This window comes from Lipophrys pholis, assembly GCF_963383615.2.
Source record: "Lipophrys pholis genome assembly, chromosome: 19".
NCBI classification, from domain to species: Eukaryota; Metazoa; Chordata; class Actinopteri; order Blenniiformes; family Blenniidae; genus Lipophrys; species Lipophrys pholis.
Window position 1 is genome coordinate 693,763 of NC_137647.1, and position 14,088 is coordinate 707,850.

General features: G+C 49.2%; 2 protein-coding genes across 2 annotated transcripts; both read left to right on the forward strand.

The window, feature by feature from the left end:
• Positions 1-20: 20 nt before the first annotated feature.
• Positions 21-2,035, forward strand: LOC308124444 (leucine-rich repeat-containing protein 3-like). The gene is made up of 5 exons (XM_080487426.1): positions 21-424; positions 575-700; positions 830-994; positions 1,217-1,295; positions 1,442-2,035. Exons 1-5 carry the CDS (start codon positions 197-199, stop codon positions 1,669-1,671), a joined length of 828 nt encoding a protein of 275 aa, XP_080343552.1. The 5' UTR covers positions 21-196; the 3' UTR covers positions 1,672-2,035.
• A 945-nt stretch (positions 2,036-2,980) lies between these two features.
• Positions 2,981-12,962, forward strand: LOC308124431 (polycomb protein suz12-B-like). The gene is made up of 16 exons (XM_080487409.1): positions 2,981-3,648; positions 5,124-5,170; positions 5,248-5,312; positions 6,142-6,210; positions 6,296-6,345; positions 6,712-6,797; positions 6,878-7,115; positions 7,459-7,561; positions 8,472-8,577; positions 8,832-9,006; positions 9,522-9,610; positions 9,688-9,831; positions 9,960-10,117; positions 10,204-10,402; positions 10,491-10,570; positions 10,744-12,962. The coding sequence occupies exons 1-16, from the start codon at positions 3,492-3,494 to the stop codon at positions 11,150-11,152; spliced, it is 2,175 nt and encodes a 724-aa protein (XP_080343535.1). The 5' UTR covers positions 2,981-3,491; the 3' UTR covers positions 11,153-12,962.
• The last annotated feature ends 1,126 nt before the right edge of the window (positions 12,963-14,088 follow it).

Below are 14,088 nucleotides of genomic sequence, written 5' to 3' on the forward strand. Positions count from 1 at the left end.
TCACGTTGTCAAACCTGCAGCCCGCCGGCCAGAACTCGGTTCGGAGTGGAGAGAGCAGCCGGTGTAGAGAGCGTGACGGAGTCAGCCCAGACTGAAGTGTGCTGGAAGACGAAAAACATCACCAAACTTTCTTCTGTTTGAACTCTGGCTCCGCCCTCTTTGACTTCTCGCCACCAGCATCCGACCATGTGACAGGATGTCTCAGTGTCCAAGAGATCACAGCATCATGTCTTCTTCTGTGGTGCAGCGGATGCCCCGCCTCCTCTTCCTCCTCCTCCTCCTCCTTCCATCACCAGACGCAGTGATGACATCATCACCGCTTACCTCCCGCCGCAGCCGCGTCCCGAACGCCAGCGCTTGCCTGCAGGCGGCAACTCCAGACGGAGGGCTCACGGTTCGATGCTCCGGGCTCAGACTCACACAGGTGTGTGTGTGTGTGTGTGTGTGTGTGTGTGTGTGTGTGTGTGTGTGTGTGTGTGTGAGAGACAGAAAGGGGGCGTGGCTTAAAAAGACTAAGTGTGTGTGTGTGTGTGTGTGTGTGTGTGTGTGTGTGTGTGTCTGTCTCTCTCTTCAGGTCCCGGTCGGTCTGTCCAATCACACCACTCGTCTGTTTCTCAATAAAAACCTGATCAGCTCCCTGCCAGTCGGCTGCTTCTCCCACCTGCTGCTGCTCGACGAGCTGGACCTGTCACACAACATGGTACCACACACACACACACACACACACACACACACACACACACACACACACACACACACACACACACACACACACACACACACACACACACACACACACACACACAGTGTAACAGTCGTCTCCTGTCAGCTCTCCTCCCTGCAGGCCGGATGTTTCAGCAGCCTGTCGTCCTCTCTGCGTTACCTGGACCTGTCGTCCAATCGGCTGTCAGCGTTGGACCCGGCCGTGTTCGTGGGGCTTCAGGTTCAAGCCAACCTGACACACAACCCGTGGCACTGCGACTGCAGCATGCAGGTGAGTTGTACCTGCACAGGTGAGTGACCTGGTGACAGAGCAGAGTCTGACCCCCTGTGTGTGTGTGTGTGTGTGTGTGTGTGTGTGTGTGTGTGTGTGTGTGTGTGTGTGTGTGTGTGTGTGTGTGTGTGTGTGTGTGTGTGTGTGTGTGTGTGTGTGTGTGTGTGTGTGTGTGTGTGTGTGTGTGTGTGTGTGTGTGTGTGTGTGTGTGTGTGTGTGTAGCTCTCTATGCCTCAGCTGAATCTGGACTTGTCCTCGCTGTCCGAAGTTGTCTGTCGAACATCTGACCTCCCAAACCTCGGTACACACACACACACACACACACACACACACATCACCACATAAAAAACTTAACACAATTTGAACACCATGTGACTTGCTGTAGCTCGTGCTGTGATTGTTTAGTTGTTGTGATTGTTTAGTTGTTGTGTTGTGATTGTGTTGCAGGCGCTGTGGGTCTGTCTCTGGTCCTGCTGCTGGAGGACTGGGATCTTTGTCGCTCCGTGAGAAGAACCACGGACGTCCTGACCCTGGTCACCATGTTCCTCTGGTTCGTCATGCTCCTCTCCTACTTCATCTACTACATCCGTCAGAACCAGGGGGTCGCCCGCCGACACTTCGACTACCTGAAGTTCCTGCAGAGCCGCGACCCGTTTAACAACTCCAGACCTTTTTGAAGATTTCCCAAAGACCCCGAGGAACTCCAGGATCCTGGAAACTGGAGTGAACGACCTCCATGACTCCTCAAACTGCTTTTAGCGCAAAACGTCAGTCAGAACTTCTTTCTTTCTCAAAGACACTTAAAGATTTACCAACTAACATGTTAATCTCTTCAACTAATCAATATTTTTTTCTCTTTCTCAAAGAGTTCTGGAAAATCTGAAAAATCGAAAGTTGTAGCAGAAATTAATGTTTCCTGTTGAAGCTTGCTGGAAATCCATCCAAGAATCTGTAAAGCTCCTGGCAAGGTTTTGAATATGCAGATGTTTTATTTGTGTTTGTTACAACAGAAAAAAAAATCTAAATAAAAGTTGAATAATGAAAAATAACCCAACACTGGTCATTTATGACGAAGGCTGTAAGTTTTAATGAATTATAACAGGTGAATATCTCAATAATGGATTTTTTGTTATAATTGTGTAATAACATGTGAGTATTAAAATTCTTTCGGGGAAATGAAGTGGCAGGATGAGATAAAAGAAATATATATATTTAATGAATAATTACTTTAACTTCATCAGGAGTGAGAATCTTAGGAACGTGTTGCACATTTGTGCGTTTCTGACCTTATTGCAGTTTCGTGTGTGTTTTCAGGATTTTCTTTCAGTTTTATGTGCATTTCTATGTTTTCGGTGAATTTGTGTCTCAATCTGTGAGCCAGGCGGCAAACGCCGCTCTGAAGCCCCGCCCACTTTTACTGATTCACCAATGAGAGCTGAGAGTTCCACCGACCAGAGCAGTGATTGGACGGAGCCGCCAGAAGGCGGGATCTTTCAACACGAGTCGAACGTCCGTTTGGTCATCTAAAAGTTGAAGCACGACGAACCAGAAGCGCAGACGGTAGATCCTTCAAAGTAAGAGCATGAACCTGTGATTTATTCTCGGACTCTAAAACCTTTAAAAAATAATAATTTAAGAGTTCATTTAAAGTCATTTTGAGACGAATGCGAGACAAGCATCTATAGTTTTATATAGACTAATTCCAACACAGATATGTGCTTGGATGGTTTATCTAACATTCATTTGTTATTTGGTAGATTTTCTTTTACGTTGTATTTTGCATTTTAGGCATCAATAAGAATATGTGTTCAAACCCTTCTCATTGTTTTCTTTGACATGTTAAACCACAGAAATAAATATAATTCATTTAATGTTACACATAAACATTCCATCAATTGCAAAAACAAAAAGCGTATTTAATTTTGGAGAGTAAAACCGGATGTGACAGTGTGATATTCCGCCACTTGCCTCCGCCGCTAGCAGAACTTACACAGCCGCTCTTGGAGAAATGTGAATTTTCTGCTCCGTCGTGGTTTATATTTCAGTGAAAACGAGCAAATTCTGATGTTTATCGGCTGTTTCGCGGCTCCGGTTCTGGTTTCGTCGTAGAAACCGGAGCGCGAGCGGCGGGCGCTGCTAGCCGGTTAGCCCGGCGTTTCGTGCTAGGTGGCTACGGAAGTTAGCGCGCTGCGGCTAACAGGTCGCCCGGAGGCGGCTCTCCTCTTCCGCGCATTTCCAGCCTCGTCCCCGGGGCTCCGCGGCTGGCTCACCGGCTCCTCCGTGGGGACGTTTCACCGCGGCTCTTCCGATGTCCTCCGCCGTGGAAGCAGCGTGTGTTCGGGGATGAGGAGTGCGGGCGGTCTGCGGTGAGCGGCTGCTTTCTGGAGGCTCTTTTGTTTTGACAAAGAACCCAGGAGCCGCTTTCTTTCCACTTCTGCCCCGGCGCGGGCACTCACCGCCTCCCTTCACCCCTCCTGTCGCCCGGATCTCTCCCCCCATGGCTCCACACAAGCAGGGCGGCAACCACCCGGGGGGGTTCGGCTCTGGGGGGAAAGCCAACGGAGTCTACCAGCCGTCCTCCGCGGCCGCAGCCAAGAAGCCCAACATGCAGCTGCTCCAGGCGGACCACGAGCTGTTCCTGCAGGCCTTCGAGAGTGAGTCCCGGCTGGGGAACCAGGGAGCTCAGACCAGGGGAACCAAGGAGATCAGTCCAGGAGAACCAGGGAGATCAGTCCAGGAGAACCAGGGAGCTCAGACCAGGGGAACCAGGGAGCTCAGACCAGGGGAACCAAGGAGATCAGCCCAGGAGATCCGGGGCACTCAGACCAGGGGAACCAGGGAGATTAGTCCAGGAGAACTAGGGCCCTCAGACCAGGAGAACCAGAGGAACCAGGGAGAACAGGGTCAGACTGTCACTTCAGAACAGAAGTGAGAGATTAAATGTGTGTGTTACCACTGACCTGCTGATTGGCTCATTTTGCCCAAATAACAAGAAAAGAACCTTAAACACTGAAGCATGCAGTGAAATGTGCAATTTGACATTTCATTGTCAAATTTCAAAGTATTTCTTGAAAGAAGGACTAAATCTTTACCTGGACTCTGAGAACCAGACAGGTTTTCCTGGGACCGCCTGGGTCTTGTTTCCCATTAAGTCTGTCTGGCGACTCAGACCTGGATCTTTACAGATTAACTATTATTATTAACATGCTTCAAATAAAATATCGCAGTTCTTTTATCTAGACCTGGATTCTTTCTACAGACCTAAACCTAGAACCGATATAGATTCAAACTGGAACTGTTAAAGTTGACAGTTTTTTTTTTTTTTCTCATTTATGCTGGTTTTATCTTATTTTATTTTTCTCCATTTCAGTTGTTTTAAAAGCTCTTTTTAGCCAAGAGTCCTTTTGAAAATGACGAGGGGAAATAACCTAAAAATAAAATAAAATGCTTATTTAGGTCTAATTTTCTGAACGCTTCGTAGAGCCGCAGGTTCAAACCGACCACATCCTCTTTAAAATCCTGCTGAATTTTTCCAACTGAACTCTAAACAAGTAACTGTCAGTTTCATTGAATTCAGCAACACAAAACTCAGTTGTTCACATGAAAATGTCTGCGAATGGAACAACAGAATCTTGACTCGGTGCAAACTCATATTTAAAAGAAAAAAGGGCGTTTGTAATTGAAGAGACAATTTTCAAAGTTAATGAGCAAGCCTCCGTCTGATCAGTCCTGTAATACCACTTGGTACCAGTAGGTGGTGCATTGAATTTTTCCTGAATTCGGAACAAGAACAGAAAAAGATTCCAGAAAGAAGTCTGCCGAGTCTTAAAACTCTGGGTAGTGATGTTTGGTTTTAATTAGTCCACGATCTTTTGTTGTTATTGCACTTCAGAGTTTGGACACTAGGTGGAGCTTCAATAAGATTTCTCCGGTTTCATCAAACTTCTTCTGGAAATATGAGGAGCTGATTTACTCCCAACCAGATCTAGAGTTTTAAACTTATTTTAGGGGATTGCCTAAAGAAATCAGACTCTTAATAAAAACACCCGGACCCGGAGTGTGAAGCCTATCAAGCAGGTAGACGGCAGTCTTGAGTTGTTGGTCTCATTTAATTTGTTTTTATCCGCAGAGCCGACTCAGATCTACCGCTTCCTCCGCACCAGGAACCTGATCGCCGTGAGTCTCAGATCAGCTCGTCGAGATAAAGACCAGACGTCTCGCAGTGTTGTAACTCTTGTTTTCTCCTCCGTCAGCCCGTCTTCCTGCACAGGACGCTCACCTACATGTCCCACAGAAACTCCAGAAGCAGCGTGAAGAGGTAGGATGACCTTTCACCCCCGGGGGGGGGCTGTGTGAGCTGCACGAGGAGCCGTGTGGGAGTGAAGGGAGACGCTCCCCAGAGCGTCGCTGTAGTGTGTGTGTGTGTGTGGGGGGGGGGTGGGGGTGTGTGTGTGTGGGGGGGTGGGGGTGTGTGTGTGTGGGGGGGTGGGTGTGTGTGTGGGGGGGTGGGGGTGGGTGTGTGTAACATAAAACTTTTCTGGAACAAATTTAATGTCTTTTGGTAAACTGGCTGTAACTTTCTCACGGACCTGCTGACTGGATCATTTCAGTTCTTTATGTTCTCAGTGGTTCTGTTACTTGGTTCCTCTCACGTTCCTCCTGCTGGTTTCTCACAAATCCATGAAGTTAGTCAACGTCCCAGTTTCACTTTGTGCTGAAACGCAGACTGGAAGCGAGAGGACAGAGATCACAGTTACTCTGTGTGATTCCCCGGAGGACTGTGGTTGACGGTTCAACGGCCGGTCTACCAGAACCCATTGAGACACTCCTGCAGAGTCCAGTGGACTTTTTTCCTTGGAAGTGAGCCCACATCTTGAAGATGTATGTGAGGGGCCTCCAGCGGCGAGCAGAACATGGAGGCTCGGCCTCACAGCTGGTTGTGATCACTGAGCTTCATTACTGGGGCCTGGAGCAGCCCGGCGGGGGGGCAGGTGGCCTTCACTACATGAATGGACCCGCCGCTCTTAATGGCTCCTGAATGCAAAATATTCTGTGAAGCAGACCTGTGCTGCAGCGGTCCACAGCGCCGGGCGGTCCGAGGGAGGGAGCAGAGAGTCTAACGGTCACTAACTGCTGGTGTTTGATAGGAAAAGCTCCAAGGTGGACAATCTGCTGTTCAAGGTGGAGAAGATGAGAGGAGAGCAGGAGACACTCAGGTAGAGACTCCAGGAACAACCCGACTTCATCAACCGTCTCCACTGCTCCTTTAAATCTGAGCAAATGTTTCTTCTTGTCCTGCAGCTTGGCCTCCAACCTGCAGCTCACCTTCACTGGCTTCTTCCATAAAGCTGGTAGGCTCCTCCCCCTGCCCGTCTTCCCCCTCCTCCTCCCCCTCCCCGTCTTCCCCCTCCTCCTCCCCCTCCCCGTCTTCCTCCTCCTCCTCCCCGTCTTCCCCCTCCTCCTCCCCCTCCCCGTCTTCCTCCTCCTCCTCCCCGTCCTCCTCCTCCTCCCCGTCCTCCTCCTCCCCCTCCCCGTCCTCCTCCTCGTGTGATCAGATTAATCAGTTAGAGGAGGAAGATGCTCTATATTCTGATTTTGGAGGTTTAGATGCTCTATAATCTGTTAGAGGAGGAAGATTCTGTATAATCTGATGTTAGAGGAGGAAGATGCTCTATAATCTGGATGTTGTTTCGAAGTCTTTCTCCCTGCTTGTTCAGGAAAACCGTCTCAGGACAGCGAGAACGAGCAGAACTCGGTGTCGCTGGAGGTTCTGTTGGTCAAAGTCTGCCACAAGAAGAGGAAGGTCGGTGCTCCACGCTTTCCTCCACATCCACGGTGTAAAACTGAGCAGGTCTGTGACCGTGACCTCTGACCTCCCACCAGGACGTGAGCTGCCCGGTGAAGCAGGTGCCGACAGGGAAGAAGCAGGTGCCGCTGAACCCGGACCCGACCGGCGCCGGCGTCCAGGCTAAAGCGGGCGCCGTGCCGTCGCTGCTCGTCCCCAGCAGCGAGTTCGAACCCAGTAACTCCCACACGGTGAAGTCGTACTCGCTGCTGTTCAGGGTCTCCAGGCCCGGCTGCGCCCGGCCGCAGGTCAACGGAGACAATCACTACAGCAGAGGTGATCCGTTCAGTCCGGTACTGTCACGTTACGATGTTTAAACTGAGTTAACCTGTGTGTGTGTGTGTGTGTGTGTGTGTGTGTGTGTGTGTGTGTGTGTGTGTGTGTGTGTGTGTGTGTGTGTGTGTGTGTGTGTGTGTGTGTGTGTGTGTGTGTGTGTGTGTGTGTGTGTGTGTGTGTGTGTGTGTGTGTGTGTGTGTGTGTGTGTGTGTGTGTGTGTGTGTGTGTGTGTGTGTGTGTGTGTGTGTGTGTGTGTGTGTGTGTGTGTGTGTGTGTGTGTGTGTGTGTGTGTGTGTGTGTGTGTGTGTGTGTGTGTGTGTGTGTGTGTGTGTGTGTGTGTCAGATTATTCAGAGGAAGTGGTAAACAGGAAGAGGAGGAGCTCTGCCCTCAGAGACGAGGGCGACACCACCTTTGTGGCTCAGATGACGGTCTTTGATAAAAACAGGTAAAGGGAACTATGATGGTGTTGAATTCTTCCTCATTAAACTGATTCTGACCTTTTCCCACCAGCTCCTCCTCAGCCTCAGGTTTCCTTTACATTATAGTACCACCATGGCGTGGGCGGAGTCATCAGAGCTTTTCCCCATGGACAGCTAATCCCCCCGATATGAGGCGGAGCGAATGTGCATTGGATATCTGCTCAAATAACAAATCAAATAGTCTTTATTTTTATACATTTATTAATAATTTTATAAAATGTGGATTGTTATGATGGTGCTTCACTGTCCGGTGAAGACAAACAAACTCTACGATACTTTAAACTTTAATATAAATGTGGTTAAACGAGGTTCTCCGTCTGCTGACGTCACATTGTGTACTGGCCTCAGCTCACTGGGAACCTGGAGGAGGAACCAGGATAGTACCCGGTAGCAGGATAGTACCTGGTAGCAGGATAGTACCCGGTAGCAGGATAGTACCTGGTAGCAGGATAGTACCTGGTAGCAGGAAAGTACCCGGTAGCAGGATAGTACCCGGTAGCAGGATAGTACCCGGTAGCAGGAAAGTACCCGGTAGCAGGATAGGACCCGGTAGCAGGAAAGTACCCGGTAGCGGGATAGTACCCGGTAGCGGGATAGTACCCGGTAGCGGGATAGTACCTGGTAGCGGGACAGTACCTGGTAGCAGGATAGTACCTGGTAGCAGGAAAGTACCCGGTAGCAGGATAGGACCCGGTAGTGGGACAGTACCTGGTAGCGGGACAGTACCTGGTAGTGGGACGAACACGGAGTGGAAAGGCGACAATAGAAAGTAGAGTGACGTGGAGTTCGGCTGAGGAGGAATTAGTGGAAAAGCACCGTTTGTTTCTAAAGTGAGAAAAATGAAATAATAAAGAGAGACGTGGTTTTCGTCTTCAGGCGTCTGCAGTTGCTGGACGGAGAATACGAGGTGTCCATGCAGGAGATGGAGGAGTGTCCCGTCAACAAGAAGAGGGCCACCTGGGAGACCATCCTGGACGGAAAGGTGGGTTGAGAGCAGCTCCACCTAGAGAGCAGCTCCACCTAGAGAGCAGCTCCACCTAGAGCAGCTCCACCTAGAGAGCAGCTCCACCTAGAGAGCAGCTCCACCTGGAGAGCAGCTCAATAAAACAAAAAATAAGACATAATGGAAATGTCATCATGATGCATGAAGGACAGTTTTTTTTCATGTTGGTGTTGCAACATTGAGTATTGAAGCTCTTCCTCCTCCTCTTCCTCCTCCTCCTCCTCCTCCTCCAGTGCCTCCCCCCTTTCGAGAGCTTCTCTCAGGGTCCCACGCTGCAGTTCACTCTGCGCTGGACCAGCGACTCCACCAACAGATCCACGGCTCCTGTGGCCAAACCTCTGGCAACCCGCAACTCCGAGACCAACCAGGACCCCCGGGCCAGCACCCTGCGCACCACACACACCCTGGGTCAGCACACACACACATACTGGTACACACACACATACTGGTACACACACACATACTGGTACACACACACATACTGGTACACACACACATACTGGTACACACACACACTGGTACACACACGCACAGATACACACACACATACTGGTACACACACACATACTGGTACACACACACATACTGGTGTACACACACATACTGGTACACACACACACTGATACACACACACATACTGGTACACACACACACTGGTACACACACACACAGATACACACACACATACTGGTACACACACACATACTGGTACACACACACATACTGGTGTACACACACACATACTGGTGTACACACACACATACTGGTACACACACACACTGATACACACACACACACTGGTACACCCCAGGTCAGCACACTGAGGGTCACACACACCAAAGACTGAATTATGTTCAGTAGGAAATAGAATCCTGTTTTATTTTTTAGACCATTAAAGTTTGAAAATGTCTTCCTGCCTGCAGCCGTCAAAGAGCCTTTAAACTCCGACGTCCAGACGAGAAGGGAGCAGATCTCAGCCGAACCTCGACAGAAACTACGGATCTTCTACCTGGTGGGTGTAGTGGGAGTGTGTATGTGGCGCTGCGGTCAGGTGGAGGCAGGTTGAGTCACGCCGGCGCTTTGTTCCAGTTCCAGTACAATCACAACACGCGGCAGCAGACGGAGGCCAGAGACGACCTGCACTGTCCCTGGTGCACCCTCAACTGCAGGAAGCTGTACAGCCTGCTCAAACACCTCAAACTGTCTCACTCCCGCTTCATCTTCAACTACGTGGTGAGATCCTGGCTCTCTGCTCGCCGGCGGTGACCCGGCCGGTCCGAGCCAATCAGAAGCTCGGGCTGCTGCTGCGGTCTGGGGCAGGAGGTTGTAATGTTGTGGCTGACGGTGTCTGTTGTTCTCAGCCTCACCCTAAAGGAGCGAAGATCGAGGTGTCGGTCAACGAGTGCTACGACGGCTCGTATGCAGGAAACCCTCAGGACATCCACAGCCAACCCGGCTTCGCCTTCAGCAGGAACGGCCCGGTCAAGAGGACGGCCGTCACCCACGTCCTGGTCTGCAGGTACGCCCTCACCTTTGCCCCGCCCCCGTCGCCTCCGTTCATCACCACCATCTGAACCTCTTCACTCTCTTTCCACGTCGGCTCAGGCCCAAGAGGACGAAGCCGAGCCTGTCGGAGTTCCTGGAGCCGGAGGACGGCGAGCGCGAGCAGCAGCGGACCTACATCAGCGGACACAACCGGCTCTACTTCCACAGCGACTGCTGCCTGCCGCTGCGGCCGCAGGAGATGGAGGAGGACAGCGAGGACGAGCGCGACCCCGACTGGCTCAAGGAGAAGACGGTGAAGGTCGGTGGCGGATCCAAACCGTCTGATTACCTCCAGGTTCCCATCCCTCTGCTCCAGGGTCACGCCGCTCTGTTCGTTCTCCCCGCAGCAAATCGAGGAGTTCACCGACGTGAACGAGGGCGAGAAGGAGATCATGAAGCTGTGGAACCTGCACGTCATGAAACACGGGTCTGTCGCTTTAAGAAAACCTGAAGTAATAAACACACCAGTGCTCTGAAACACCAAAACTCTGTCAAAGCAAACGGCACAAACACCAAAACAGAAACTTCAGTGTGTTGAAAGCGAAGAAATCTTCTGGGAAAGTTTCACTTTTCAATCCTGACTCGTCTTCTGGGTTTCAGCTTCATCGCCGATAATCAGATGAACGAAGCGTGTCTTCTGTTCGCCGAGCGTCACGCCGACTTCATCCTCGGCCGCAGCCTGGGCCGCAACTTCCTGCTGCATCTCATCAGCATGCATGACTTCAACCTGATTAGCACCGCCACCATCGACCGCGCCATGGCCAGACTCCGCCTCCTCCGGAATCACGGCGCCCACACGGAGGAGGAAGAGGAGGAGGAGGACGAGGACTGGGAGACGGCAGAGGAGTCCCAACCAGAGCCGGATCTCGATCCCTTCCAGGTTAAATCCAGTGCTGAGACCAGCAACGGCTGCTACGAGGAGCAAGGAGGAGGAGCCTCTTCATCTTCATCATCAGGAGGAAGAGGAGAAGCGCTGGAGACACTGAAAGCCAGACAGAAACTCTTTTAAAGTGATGAGAAACATGACAAACAGTGGAAAAAACAAAAACTGCAACCAACAGGTGTCACACACACACACACACACACACACACACACACACACACACACACACACACACACACACACACACTCTGCAGGGATTCTCAGAAACAAGACCAACTTTTTTTTAATAAGCGAGTCGCTCGTTTTCCATTTTTCAGGAGATTCACCAGCTGGTCAGACGCTTCGGTCTGTCGGGTTCCAGAGGTGCTGCAGCGGCTGCTGCCCACACACACACACACACACACACACACACACACACACACCCTCAGGAGCAGATCTCAGGGCTCCAATCAGAATCACACTGAGGGAGTAAATCCTTAAAGGGGACCTCTTACGCTCCGACTTTAAAGATAAATCTGTTTCTTCAGATCAATCGTTCTAACAAGCGGCCCACGATTGTAATTTGACAGCAGCATCCTGGCCGCCGTGCGTGATGAAGCTCTTCCTGTTTCATAAAGCGACCGGCTTTAGTTTAATAATAAAACTTTTTTATTTAAACATCAGGATGAGAGCTTTCCAGCTTCATTCATTCTACATCTATAAACAGGAATATACTATTTATTATAATAAACTCAATCATATTTTAAGGTTTAATTTAAAATGTTTCTTTGAGGTAAAATTGGTCAAATCAGCCTTTGATGTAAAAAAAATAAAAATAAACTGAATAAAACTGAGTGCAGGTCTCAACAGTCTAAAAAGTAAAAAATATTCAATATAACCAAAGAATAAACATCGTTGTGGAGATTCAGACGATGTAAAGCATTTCGAGTTTGTAATTTGACACCAGCTCCAGTCACCTGACTTTCACACTAGCTAAGAAGTGGTGGCATCGTTATTTGACACCAGCTTCGAGTTTTCAAACCTTTTAAATAAATTTCTAGAGCGGAGGAGACGCTCTATGTTCAACGTGGCCATTAGCTAAACCAGTTGGATTATTTGTACCGGTAATTTGACACCAGCCTCATGCCGTTTAACAAGTTCATCCATCTGCAGGAGAAACTTGACATTGGGGTTATTAATACAGGTAATTTGACACCAGCATCATGATTACTTTCTCACAGCCTGTGTGCATATTTTAAAAAAAAAACATTTCAGATGTGGCGTGTCATTTCATGAGCCGCGTGTTTTGTAAAAAAAAAAAAAAAAAGATTAAGTGAATAAAAATGTGAAAAAAGCGTAAAAGTTCCCCTTTAAGTTCCCCTCATGTGTTCAGGGGTCATTATTTAAATCCCATGTTATTTAAAAAGAAGGAACCACGGTGCTTTATCTCGGGACTACTTTCCTTGGCGGATTGATACACATTGGTGCTGTTTCCGTTAAGTAGATTTTGTACGCATTTCTTCTCTTTGGGCTCCGAATCTGTTCCGAAACCTGCAGTTTGACCCATTTTCTCTTCCTGGGACGGTGTGACGCCGGAATCGGTGCCCCTGCAGGGCGCGGCACTGCACCGCAGGGCGCTCCACTGCACCGCAGGGCGCTCCACTGCACCACAGCACCCTGTGGGCTCACTCTTCCCACTGGTGCTGCGCTCTGACTCCACAGCGCCCTCTACTGCCAGCACACGCTGTGACACGTGGACTCTCCTCGTCAGGAGGACCGATGGACGGTTTGCCGTCAAGCTCTGCCTCCTTTTACGCAGAGAAGAAGAAAGAAAAAAAAAACATGTGGACGCAAACGGCGAGCTGATGATGTTGGTAGATTTACTTTATCGACAGGAACTTTTTTTTTAAAGTGGAAACTGCTTTTGTTCTGAATCCTAATAAAAGTTTGAAACTGCACGTTTGCTGAACTTCTCAGGAAGTTTGATCCACAAACCTGCGGAGTTCCACAGGGTTCTGTGTTGGGACCTCTACTCTACGTTATCCAAGCTTCCCGTGGGGAATATTATTAGGAAACGCTTCAACAAGCCCAAAAGTTTTCAAAAAGTTCCAACTTGCTAGCCGTTCTCAAACAGTGTCGTATCAGGGACTCCTAAAGGTTCTCCGACTCGTCGAGTAAACAGGTTCTTGGTTCCACGGCTCTACTTGCTCTGATATTGGAAAACTAGAAACAATAACCTAAAGAAACAACAAAGAAATAACATAAATTAATTATTAAAATAACAAAAAGTAGAATAATTGTGAAACGAAAGTTTAAAAAAAAAACCTACATAACAATCTTAGTCCAAAGCATTAAAATATATTTAAATAATTAAAATGTTGCAGAGAAATCTGCGATTTAAAAGCGATCAGTTTAGTAGTTCCACTTTCTACCAGCAGGTGGTCCAGCAAGTCATTTTCCCAGCAGATTTAAGAAGCGCGGAAGACTCACTGCTGCCACCTAGGGCACAAAGGTGGTAATACTTCAATCTTCCCTCCTGTTTCTGGGAATGTTCTTGGTGTTTCTTTGAAATCAGCAGCAGAACGAAGTGACATAAAACACACCCTCTGACAGAGGAGCGCTTGATATGGTGCTGTCGTTAGTTTCAGTACTGAACACACACACACACACACACACACACTGCAGAGGTACACACACACACACACACTGCAGAGGTACACACACACACACACACTGCAGAGGTACACACACACACACACACTGCAGAGGTACACACACAGCAGAGGTACACACACACACACTGCAGAGGTTTATTGCTGCCCCTTTCAGTTTCCTTTTTGCTTTTTTTTTACCCCTGGACTTTGGCAGAGGTGCGTCTGCTTACGACTCCCACTGCAGCGAGGAGTTCAGAGTTCAAAGTCGGCTGCTGCACCTACACTGATCAATCCACTGTCAAAGGTCAAAACTGCAAACGGCCCTGGTGAGCTGTACTCCAGTAGTGAGGCATGAGGTCACAAAGGGCAAAGCGCTGATTCGCATCCGTTCTTGGTTCCACGGCTCTACTTGCTCTGATATTGGGGAAC

Coding starts and splice junctions, on each gene's coding strand:
- LOC308124444 (XM_080487426.1), top strand. CDS start 197: ATGTCTCAGTGTCCAAGAGATCACAGCATCATGTCTTCTTCTGTGGTG. Junction 701..829: donor TGGACCTGTCACACAACATG/GTACCACACACA, acceptor GTCTCCTGTCAG/CTCTCCTCCCTGCAGGCCGG. Junction 995..1,216: donor ACTGCGACTGCAGCATGCAG/GTGAGTTGTACC, acceptor GTGTGTGTGTAG/CTCTCTATGCCTCAGCTGAA.
- LOC308124431 (XM_080487409.1), top strand. CDS start 3,492: ATGGCTCCACACAAGCAGGGCGGCAACCACCCGGGGGGGTTCGGCTCT. Junction 7,562..8,471: donor ACGGTCTTTGATAAAAACAG/GTAAAGGGAACT, acceptor TTTCGTCTTCAG/GCGTCTGCAGTTGCTGGACG. Junction 10,118..10,203: donor ACCCACGTCCTGGTCTGCAG/GTACGCCCTCAC, acceptor ACGTCGGCTCAG/GCCCAAGAGGACGAAGCCGA.